Source organism: Grus americana, chromosome 5 (genome assembly GCF_028858705.1).
Source record: "Grus americana isolate bGruAme1 chromosome 5, bGruAme1.mat, whole genome shotgun sequence".
Taxonomy (NCBI): domain Eukaryota; kingdom Metazoa; phylum Chordata; class Aves; order Gruiformes; family Gruidae; genus Grus; species Grus americana.
The window spans coordinates 32443115-32455440 of record NC_072856.1 but is presented as its reverse complement, the minus strand read 5'-3'; the positions used below and the strand labels follow the sequence as shown (position 1 = coordinate 32455440).

Genomic DNA, 12326 nt, shown 5'->3' with positions numbered 1-12326 from the left:
CTGCACCTTATAGCTCTACATGGTAGGGCCTCGAGCTTCCTAATGTGGTGGTTTTGTTTTGTTTAGTTTTAATGGGAACTAGAGCAAGGAAAAAAAAAAAAGCAAAGCACTAAGGCTGTAAAGTTAAGCAAGCACTCAGATGTTGGGAAATGAGAATAGAAACTGTTGCTGCTTTCAGTTGAAGCAGGTTCTGTCTCAACAGATTTCAAGCAGTCTTTCCTCCAAGAGGTCAGAAGTGTCCCAAGATAAGCTATGCTACTTCTCACCCAGCTCCAAAACACAGTAATTGGCAACTTAGTGTGTTTGCCAGCAAGGATGGCGATATCTGTCATAAGGCGGCCACGTGTTTTTCTCATGTTGCTGACTGAGGCATGTCGAATGGCTAGGACTTTTGCTTAGTGTCTTAATACCAGCTATTTCTTTAAGAATTTCCGCTCCCATTTTCTTAATGCTAGAGACCACCCCGGGCCTTCTGCTCCTGGGCCTGAAGCACACCTCCGCTGGTTTTGCATTTGTAATATTTTAGAGAGGGACTCTGAGCACAGGCATATGTGAAGAGCAACAGCAACAAGAAATCCTGCTTGCCTATGAAAGGTTTAAATAAACTGACGTAAATCCTGAGTAAATTCTGCTCCTGGGAGCAGAAGTGTCAGAACTAGCCATTTAGGCTATTGTTTTATTATCTGGACAGGTTATGGGGCAGTGAATGAGCACACAGAATCCAAGAAAGCTCTTGCAGGAAAACTTAACCCTAAATTCCACTCCTGTAAAGATGTTCACTGAAGGTATATTGAAAGCAAAATTTAAAACACGCTAATAGGTTTTTATTGAGATCTATCTTATTTGACTTGTGTTTGGAAGGTTGGACAAGGAAGGAGCAGTGAGGGGTTCAGGGATATGTAGCAGCAGAATCAAGGAAGAATGGCTTTGAGCTTATGGCTTGGACATGAGACAGAAATTTTACATATCAAAGTATGTAATAAGCAATGACCTTATTGCACTGCTGCAAGTAAAAATTGGGGTTGTTTTTTTTTCATTTTTGCTAACAATCACACAGCTTTCTCCTGGGTTTCCTTCCTAATTTTTAATGTTCCCCTTTTCTGCTGTAGTAATTTGATTATTTGACTCCAAAACAGTAGTGTGGCTAACATTGATTTGATCACTGTACTGCTTGAAACTTCATTCTCTGTACCACTACAATTCCTTCCTGTTTATTTTTATTTGATAACATTTACAGAAAGGACTCAGTCATTTTCTCTTTCTATAATTAGCAAGGATCAAACCAATAGAGAATTGGTTATCCTAAGAGCCTAAGCAGGTCTCTCGTAAATTAATTGCTGGTTCACAGATTCACTAGAGATTTTCTTTCAAAACGATACAGTATTTTTTCTACAGAATCTCACCTCAACTCAAGATCCCCGATAGGCCTGTTTGGGGAATGAATGGACACTTGTGGCAAAAGAGGTTACTGGTACAGGACTCGGCCAGGTTGGATGGGGCTTTGGGCAGCCTGGTCTAGTGGAGGGTGTCCCTGCTCATGGCAGGGAGGGAGTGGAACTAGATGGTCTTTGAGGTCCCTTCCAACCCAAACCATTCTGTGATTCTATGACTCTTGTCTCATATGATGAAGACAGGTGAGAGATATGTAATGAATGAGGATGGGGATTCCAGAAAGAGAAATGAAAGTTTCACTGTTAAAGCAGTTGAACTCTATTGTGAAGAATGAGATTCTCTCCTCACATTCGCCATAAAACACCTATGAAAAGCAGAGTCTCTATGGAAGGTCACTTCCATTTTGTGCTTGTCATGTTTTTTACTGGCACTGAGTCAAGGTCCTGAATTCAGATTTACACCAGTGCAGAATACTTACACCTTAATTGAAACACACTTTAACCATCTCATCTAGGGGGTGAGGGGGAAGGCAGCTTCCCCCCCAAAATATTCAAATCTTTGGGAACTGAAAATCAAATATCCCACATTAGCAGATACTCAAGATAAATTTGTGCTTCAATTCTCTCTGAAGAGAAATAACAACTCTGCTTTAATTCACAGTGTTTTTGTGAACATGAAGATGAGTAAGCAAAGAAAAATGTGTATGAGAAAATCAATGCTTTTTTTTAATAGGTTTTGGATAGTGCACATTAAATCAGGAAAAGGGACACCCACTTCCTGAATACTGCAAATTTTTGTTTGCAGAACACTGAGAAGCCATTTTTATTCCTTTGCAGATCATGTAGGGTTATTTGTGCTTGTTATTGACATGATGCACATTTGCATGCTAACCAGGTCTGTCCTTCCAATTCCTGCTCAGCACCTATTCAGTGAACCAAAATGCAGGCACTCCTCATTTCCCCACACAGTTTAGACCAAACGTGTGATAAACCTGCTGCATCTCCACCTCCTGATCCCATCCCTTTCAACAGCAAATGGCTTCCAAAAATATTAAGGGCAGAGACAGGAGATTTGGCTATGGGCTCTGGCCTGGCAGGCTGTGCTCACCCCAGTTCTCTTTCTGTAAGCACTACTACAGATCTGAAGCGGCAAAAAAGTAATAATAATAATAATAATAATAATAATAATAATAATAAAAATTGCTGTGCGCACCTCAGCCAGAGCAGCAGAGAAGTGATTACAGTTCTTGTGCATCAGGTGGTACGCATTGCCTTTGTACTCCTTGCCCAGCTCTTCCATAATCTTATCCACATCTTCTTCTGTGAAGTCTGTAGTGCCCAAGGCAATGGATTCTCTAGTTAAAAACAAAACACACAACAGGAAACATGAAAAGATACAGTGAAGACAGTGATGCATACCCAGGGAAAGGAAAATGATCAGACATTGGCAAGGACAGACTTAAAACATGGACATGCATGTCTAGGGCTATCAGAGACTCCCACAAACAAAATGGCACGGTAATATCCCCAGCTTATCCCCAAAGCAGGTTACAGCAACAGGCAACAGCTCTGAGAGCTTCCTGCTCACCACCAGGGAAGTCTCAGCTCTGGGGGCCTGCTCCCACTCTGACCATCACCCCTCAGAAGAAACTTCCAGTAGGACAGAGGAGATGATTTTCTCACGATGGAGAGGGTTTCCATGGGGTGGACCAGGAAGGAGCAGACCGAGAACCTTATGCAGAAACTTATTGCTTCTCCCAATACTCACTCAATACTGCTTATGCTTCTAAAAGTCTCCGACATCCCTCTACATAAACTGGCAGTCTGGGAAAGCCAAGCCCCACTTGCCATGGGCAGTCCCTTGACCTGCAGCCCCACAGTCTGAGCGCCTTGAACAACATGTTAATGCAGCATCCTCTCAGAACTCCTCTAGCAGCTGCCCTGTCCCTTGTGACAGAGTAGCAATAAACACAGGAGATGACTTCTGGTACTCTGGGCAGTAGCCATAAATAGGTGATACTCATAAAAAGATGAGGTTTTGGTTTTTTTCCTCTGTGCACTGGCTCTGTGTAACACACAGTTACTCCTGTTCTTGCTGACAGGTGAAACCGGGAGCACAGAAAACAAAGAAAATGGGAAAAGAGAACTGCATTCATTTGTAAGTATGCTTTTAAACCCTGTCAAACGCAGTTCAGCACTTCCCTGTTTGGTGTACGCACTCTTTTGTCCACCTCCAAAGTCCCTGCGGGGCTGCCTTTGAGCCGTGTAAAGGATGGTTTACTGCATGCAAAGGGTGCAGTGAGAGCGCTTATGAGGAGAGGGGAAGGGGGACCCAGAGGAGAGGACTTCCCTGCTACCCCTATACCCATGGCTACCAGGAGGGAGAGGGGAAGAGGTAGAAAAGGGCCCTTACTTGAATTTAAAGGTCTCGCCAAGTTCTACCGCACTGCCAGGTGTGATCTCGAAAATCCCACTGAAAGGGTAGGGATGCCCTCCATAGGCAAACTCTGACAAGGAAAGAAACAGCCTGTGAGTAACTGAATGAACACAATGTCACGAAAAAGTCTATGGCAGCTGTCTGCATGGCTCAGCGTCAGCACCAGGGGCTGGCCTATTGCCAACATCGGTTTCAGCCAGACTCTGAAAGCTTTTTTTCCTCTGTCCGGTTACCTGTCAGCCTGAGGATACCCTCACAGCCTCCCTCCATGCTAACACTACTGCTTTCCCACAGCGCCAGGCAAACTCGCCCAGTCTGCCTCTGTGCCTGCCCAGATGCCTTCCTCTCAGTGGAAAGTTCTGTGGTGGAGGCATCTAGAAACACTACGAGAAGCTGGTGGTGGTGGTACCGAGCTGGAACAAGTCTCTTCTGGAGTAGGGAGAAATCACTCCTCTTCCGGAGGGTTTTACAGGCAGAAACCAGGAATTCTTGGAATTTTCAGGCAGAAACCAGGAATTTTCTTCTAGAAAGCCAAGCTGATTGTGCTCTGCTGCCTCAGCATGTGGGTCGAGTCAGGAGGTCCCTCCATGCCATATAGGCCACGTTGCATGGCCTGTGAAACACAACCTGCGGACCTCACTGTGTCATGCATGGCATCTCGCATGGCCTGTGAAACCTTCTGTGCTTGAGATGGAACGTGGCACCCCAGCGGGGTTATTTACTGCGTGGCACTGGCTAAAAATACCATGAGTGAGACAGCCCGAGTCATTCTCATTTAGTGCCAAAGAAGGAAACGGAAAGTCTGTGATGCTAGCCTGTCCTTCACAGCACTACAGCTGCTTTCCCACATCCCTTGGCTGCTCCTTTTGCAATGGGTGCACTAATCAGCTTCAATCCCATCCAGACCATTTCAAAAGTCTTACACGACATTTTCTTTTCCTTGTAACTCTGCTGTTTCAAAAGAACAGCTTCCAAGATCTGGAAAACCAGATACCATTATTTCTAGACCATAGACATTTGTAAAGAATTACTACAAAACTGATTTATCCTGACGTGGAATTAGCACAAACATTTACAGGCAGGTCTCATGACAGCTACTGATCCGTCTCTCCCTTCCCCCTCCCCTATTTCTCCCCTTCTGTCTCCCCCTCCTTCACTGCAGAACGGCTTTTCAGCATTACTCATTCCCTCCTATCTGCCATCCTGCTACGTACCTGCACAAGCTATAGAGACTGCAGTTACATGCTGAAAGTAAGAAGGGCTACATGGTTCATGACAGAACTACACAAGTTCCTGCTGGACTCCACAATGGACTCTAAAAAGACAGCTGGGTGAGTTTTTTTGCTCCTCAAAATATTCCTTGCCAAAAGCTATAAGTTTGGGGTGCTTTTCTGTCTCAGACTAGCCATACAGTTGTCCTCATGTTCTGCAGGTAGTGAAAAGAAAATACTTCATACCTCTGCCGTAGATCTCGATGCCAGAGTGGAAGACACCAATCCCCAAGGTGGAAGTGTATTCATTTATCCAGTACTACAGTAAAAGAAAAGCCACATTTGGACGCATTAGTGGAAAAGAAACACACTGTCTTGATCTAGGATATATCCCCCATCTCCTATCCTCAGGGCAACTTCTCTTAAGAACAAGACTGATTTTGAAATTATCTTGAGACAAACAAATTGAGACTCCTTACACACCAACAGGCACTGTGTTTATACAGCTGACTAGGATTAGGTCTCCAAAAAATGCTCATCTAGCCCTTTCAATGTAAAGCATTTCCCTGTATTCCCTGATATAACTGGACCTGAACCTGCATCAGTCCAGCTGCTACAGGATGTGTGATTATTTATCTATCTTCTCCCTTAAATAGCTGACACTGAGACAGTTTTACCAATTCACGTGTCTTACCTGATCTTCAAAATCTTGAGTTAAAGAATCCCCAAATATTTTCTGCACACCATTTTACATCAACTCCCAACATCTACTTTTTATTAAGTTGGTTTTAGGCAATGAGATCTTGGAGACAGAGATCCATTCCTCCCGTAAGTCAGAGGAGCACTATTTACTAGTTAACTATATGACACTGGTAACTGCTTTATAGGAAAAAAGAAGCTCCGAGCTTACTAGTTGTCATTTTGCTTAGATGCACCATATACTATCAAGCATCATTTCCAGAAGGGACAAGGGCTTGCTGCTCCAAAATTAGGTCCAAGGTGACCACAACTTCAGCCAAGTCCAAGACAAATTTTCAAGAGGAGCTGTTAAGTGACTTCATTGCTCTGGAGTCCAGCACTTCGCCGGTACGTTTAAAGCAGAGGAATACTGCAGTCCGGTGCGTGCAAGCGACGCTCCTCCACCAAACACTGCTCACTGTTTCCACCATACCATGAAGGACAATGCAGACACCCAAACAAGTCCCAGCTAAGCTAATTCTGGAGCGGGAAGCCACACAGCCATGCCAGGGCAGTGCTGCATTGGAGATAATTAGCCCTGCTCAGCACGAGTATTTATTAGTTTAGCTGCAGAGCTGTGCCGCTACAGAAATGATGTTTTCAGGCAATGAGTGGAAACTGCCCGTGCCTGGTATATTTACAGTTCACTTACGGCTACTGGGCAGTGAAGATGCATCTCTAGTAACTCAAAGCAACTGAATTCTTATCGTAATCACGCACTGCAAGAAAAGTGAGTGCTGTTCACTTGTCCTCGTACAATGATATGACAGGTTCATTCAGCTAAAATTCTCTTTTGGGTCTGGTAGCTGCTTCTGGTGGAGCCGGGATAAGCTGCACCTTCCCTGGTGTCTGGTGTCACTGAGCTGCCATGGCGTGAGCGAGAACCCCTCTGCTGTCAGGTAACCAGAGGTCTGGCGTACTCCATCTACTTTCCTCACACTGCTTGCTCATGTATTTTTGATGACTGCAGTAGCTCTGTAAATCACCTAGAAATGGTTTCTGCGAGACCACTGCTACTGTGGAAAAACACAGTAGCTTTGATATGAAAAGTGCAGTCCCAAGCCTGACGTAATATATGGCCAGTCTTGATACCTTAAACCATGTGCCCCAAAATGCTTGCCTCTGGCAGTACAGCACTTCCCTTTCCCTCCAGAAAATGCTGTAATGCTTCTTGTTCTTTGTGAGTTTTGGTATCACAAATGATGTATTACTGCAGGAAGGCAGCAAACCACCTGACCCTAGCTGGACCCCTGCCCACTGCTCTCTTCAGACCTTGTATAACCTCCACTTACCTCTTCACTTGAATTATGCAAACTCTTGTTTTTAGGATACATTAGAGCATTGGACTGGAGCTAGATCAGGTGGGTCTCAACCTCTGCCAGCACATTAGCAGTGAACCCTCTGTTGAGCACTATGCCTGGTATTTAGGGACATGATGTGCCCTTGCTTCCTGCTGCCCTTCTCCACAGATCTCTGTTGCCCTGTCCTCTGCAGCAGGAATATCCCTGCTCTGTCTGGGGAAGAAGATACAGAGGTGGAGGCTGCATACGGGAACCCATATGATACTGGCCACATCTGCTGAGGAGACCAAACCCTGTCTCCCATGGACATGTAGCCCTCAGTTCACCTCTTTGATCTCCCAGCTCTCGTGGGTTAACTCCTCAGACTCTCAGATAGTCTCAGTAAGCTTCAGAGAAACACTGGTTTTTACAGAGTCCCACTGCAACAACTCCCAGAGGATATGGAAAGTAGGTTGTCTTCTTCCCTCAGGCTGAGCTATTGTCTCACAGCAACAATAAAAGTACAACATGTCCAGGTCACGCCAGCTGCTTTGCTTAGAGGAGTAACTAATAGGAAGAGAAAGGAAACTTTTTAAATTAGAAATGCTCTTGCCAGTTACCAAAGCCAGGGCTATCTGCAGAGGCTGGTCTGCATCAGGCTTTGTATTTCAAACAAGAAAGTTAAACTGAAAGCCACTTTCAGCCATAGCTTTTTCTTCCTCCATGTTAAAGTTTATGTTGGATCCAAACAGTAAATAAGCAAACAAGCAGGGAAAACCAAACCTCTCCTTGATTACCATGGTAGAATAACGCACAGAGACCTGTTCACCTTGTACGTCCACAGCAAGACAGAACACAAGTTCCCCCTGTCCGCCCTCTGCCTTCACCACTCTTGTTCCCAGCACAGAGCCACAGTCCCCAAAACCCAGCCTGCCCAACTGAAGGAGCCAAGAGCCAGGCTGCAGGACAGCCCTGGAAACACAAGTGACGAGGAGGCCCCACCAAAGATAAAGGAGAGACGAGCAGAAGCATTTCTCTGGCTGGTACTAGCTGTTGCGACCATCACATAGACATTTCTGTATTTAAATGGTGTATTTTTCACTATGAGTCCCTTTAATGGATGATTAGGGACTGAACTGCAACAACCTCAGCCACACCTGAATTTGAACTGAACAGAAGCTGTACTGGTTTAGTGCTTCCTTTCAAATAACTTCAATAACACAAGGGCATTATTGAAGTGGATCTGATTTGCATCTCGGTTCACTGCAAATAAAATTTTTCAGTATTACCTATTAGCAAGACCAAAATGCAAAGCAGCTCTGAATCATGGCCGCTACTGTCCTCATCTCACCCCTGTCTCCAGGGTGCTGCAAAATCTGCCTCCGGTGTGAGACCGAACAGGCAGCGAACGCCTCACAGCACTTTGGCACAGCCCACAGCTTGTCTCGGGAGGAAGCTATGCTAAAGTGAACATGTCAGTCACTTGCTGAGCTGGAAGAGAGAATCCAAGCCAGATTTGAAACCAGGTTTGTACACACATGCACAAGCTGGCCTCGTTTTCCAAGAGGTTTGCAATTCTGAGTGTAAGAACAGCAGCAACAGTCAGCAAATACTCATCTCTGGAGAAAGTGGCTATTGCTTAGATTAAAAACAAAAATCCGCAGCCTGTTCTGAGTCAGATGGAAGAGCCAGGGAATCGAATACAGCAGTACCTTGAAGGGAGCCGTGATTCATGCCTGCATCACACACCGCCTGCAAAATCGTGCCGTAAACCCTACACAAAGGGACTTGGAGCGTTCTGTCTCATTTCCATCTTCGACAGAGACAGAGAACAGCTCAGAAGCAAAGAGAGGCAGGGAGGAAAGCTAACCAGACTGCAACTGCTTCACAAAAGCAGCAGATAGCCCAGGACTCAAAATTCAAACCTGGAGAGGAACCTCTTTGCATTTACAGTTTGTAGTATATCAAGTTAAGAGCTTTTAAGCTGTAGGCTTAGTCCTGGGCTTGGCCATGCTTGGCCCTTGCGGTCAACTTACCCAGGCAGCCTCATGAAAACATGCAGAGGAGTGTGTGTACTAATAAATGCACTCATCTATCTATCAGCTACAGGGGTGGCTTCTGCAAGAAGGTGCTAGAAACTTCCCCTATGTCTGGCAGAGCTAATGCCAGCCGGCTACAAGATAGACCCACTGCTGGCCAAGGCCAAGCCCATCAGCAACAGTGGTAGTGCCTCTGGGATAACAGAGTTAAGAAGGAAGAAAAAAACCCACCCCAAAACCAAAACAGCAACAAAAAACCCACTGAAAAAAACCAAACCAAAACAAAACTAGAAGCAGTTTTTGCAGTCAGAGAGAGGAGTGAGAAGATGTGAGAGGAACAACTCTGCAGACACCAAGGTCAGTGCAGAAGGAGGGGCAGGAGGTGCTCCAGGCACCACAGCAGAGATTCCCCTGCCGCCCGTGGAGAAGACCATGGTGAGGCAGGCTGTCCCCCTGCAGCACATGGAGGATGATGGTGAAGCAGATATCCACCTGCAGCCCATGGAGGACCTCACACCAGAGCAGGTGGATGCCCAAAGGAGGCTGTGACACCGTGGGAAGGCCGTGCTGAAGCAGGCTCCTGGCAGGACCTGTGGCCCCATGTGCAGAGGAGCCCACACCAGAGCAGGTTTGCTGGCAGGACTTGTGACCCTGTGGGGGACCCACGCTGGAGCAGTCTGCTCCTGAAGGTCTGCACCCCGTGGGAGAGACCACGCTGGAGCAGTTCATGAAGGACTGTAGCCCGTGGGAGACACTCACATTAGAGAGGTTCATGGAGGACTGTCTCCCATGAGAGGGACCCCACGCTGGAGCAGGGGAAGAGTGTGAGGAGTCCTCCCCCTGAGGAGGAAGGAGCGGCAGAAACAACGTGTGATGAACTGACCACAACCCCATTCCCCGTCCCCCTGTGCCGCTGAGGGGGAGGAGGGAGAGAAATTGGGAGTGAAGTTGAGCCTGGGAAGATGGGAGGGGTGGGGGGAGGTGTTTTAAGATTTGGTTTTATTTCTCATTATTCTGTTTTGTTTGGTAATAAATTCGATGAATTTTTCTAAGTCTAGTCTGGTTTGCCCATGACAGTAATTGGTGAGTGATCTCTCCCTGTCCTTATCTCGACCCAGGAGCCTTTCATTACATTTTCTCTCCCCTGTCCAGCTGAGGAGGGGAGCGATAGAGCAGCTTTGGTGGGCACCTGGCCTCCAGCCTGGGTCAACCCACCACAAAAGGCAACATTGTGTTGATGCAGGAGACCAGCCAGGGAGCATCAAAGTAATGTCTCAGCATTATTTTCTGAGTTGTGTTGATCCAGATGTGAAATATACACAAAAGACAAAGCTAGAGAACATCACTTCAGGAAACCAGTGAGTGAAATTCCAGCCCTACATAGTCAAGTGCAAAACACTCAGCAACTTCAGGAGAGATTCAGTTTCCCCAAATACATTTTTCTAAACCAGGATCCAGAATCTCAGGCCCACAGAGGTGGAAGGAAAGAGCCCAAAACAGATCACAGGCTTTATTCCCCGGATAACACTCGCAGCGGTGAAGGGAGCATTACCTCAACCACAGACATGCAGGTCAGGGGGCTTCCTGCAGATCTTTGCCAAGGCGCTTCAGTCATATTGCAGTAGTGCTCACTTATGTCCCACAGCCCCAGGCACGCACACGGTTCTGCCAGTATGTCTCGGTCCTTCTGCTGTTTACCCCTTCTGGCCTGCAGCTCTAGTAATAAAAACTGACTATCATGTGGAATGACATCAAATTATACAGCATGGCTGCTGTGAGTAAGTTTCTTCAGCAGTTGGATGAGACCCAAGCTCATTTAGTATGACCTGTCTCTCTCTCACACTCAGTTCTCCTGAGGTCCAAGGCTTGTATATTAACCAAGCCTAAAATGCTGGTTTCCTAATATACTGTGAATACAGATTAAGCAGGAAAGGATTTAAATGCATGTGGGCAGAATGGCAGCTAAAAAAGAAGCTTAACAGGATATTGAGGAGTCATGACACAGATCTGTCTCTGGTCCTTCGTACCTGGGAAAAGCTATCCGGGTGAGTCCTCACCCCAGCACACGCAGAACACTACTCTTCCCGGCTGGAGGATCACCTCCTGTGCCAGGTCCTCTTTGCAGTTGGCAAAAGCTATCAATCTGCAAGTCATGGGCAAGACAGCCCATTGAGTCACTCCAAGTCCAATGAGCCAAAAGCACCTGCTTTAGTCAGGTACGCTAACTTTCACTTAAATTCCGGATAGTGTTAAAGAAACAAAACACTGCAGTAAGCAGGTCTCTGTTTATAAACAGGCTCAGCCTCCAGTTGCAATAGGCAATAGCTTGCAAGTCTGAAGAAAAACAGTTCTCAGAGTGTGGTCATTGGCATATTTACAGACAACCCAACTAGCAGAACTGATCACAGCTTGAGGAACTACAGGGTTTCTTCCAGGAGAGCATCCAAGTGCTGAGAAATCTGCAGCTTCAATACTGCCAGAGCTTGATGTAGCTCTGATGAAGCAGGGATACAGGGTTATACAAGGACCCCACACAAGGACCCCACTTCAGACTTGGATCGGGACAGGAGAACTGGCTGGAGAATAGACATCTGAGGAGCACAGTCACATTACAGAAAGAAGAAAAAGACAAGGCATCTCTTGGTATGCAACTGACTGTTGCATTTTGAATGAAAGGAGCTTCTATCGAGGACGGTTCTCCACCCTTCAGGTTAATACCCACTAATAGACCGGGGATTTCCTGGGAAATGACAGCCTGAAATTTACAACTTCTACTGCTAAACATATTCCCTCATTCCCTCGTGGAAACTCACAAATGCTAAGAGAAGAGACGCCAGGCAAGATGCTCAGCTGCACCCTTGAGAGGAATGACAGGCCAAGCCTCTGGAGGACTGTGACAGCCAACTCTATCATCTCGGCAGCTCTTCTATTTCAGCCAGGTTCTGCTCTGCAAAGGATCTTTTCCTCTCAGGTTGGACTGAACACATTCCTCAGCTGTCTCTTCAGGAGGAATTTCTTTGGAGGTTGCCGTGGCTTTTCAGACATTATAATATGCTTCTGAATTGCCTGACGCGTGAGCCAACACTAAAATCTTTGCAATCATGAAGCATAAAGAGCTTATTTCAACGGCTTCTAAAACGCCGTATGAGGATTAAAAAAAACTGATGCTGCTGCTGAGGGAGAGTTGGAAATCTGCTTATGCTTCAATGTTGTGACGCAATGCAATTTTA

General features: G+C 46.1%; 1 protein-coding gene across 2 annotated transcripts in view; it reads right to left on the bottom strand.

The window, feature by feature from the left end:
• Window positions 1-12326, bottom strand: part of LOC129206976 (deubiquitinase DESI2-like) — a 63122-nt gene that overhangs the window by 17814 nt on the left and 32982 nt on the right. For both annotated transcript variants that reach the window (XM_054827220.1, XM_054827221.1), the window contains exons 2-4: window positions 5286-5358; window positions 3805-3898; window positions 2605-2746 (exon numbers count right to left, since the gene is read on the bottom strand). In XM_054827220.1, coding sequence (XP_054683195.1) covers window positions 2605-2746; window positions 3805-3898; window positions 5286-5358 — 309 coding nt within the window. The remainder of the gene's footprint in view (window positions 1-2604; window positions 2747-3804; window positions 3899-5285; window positions 5359-12326) is intronic.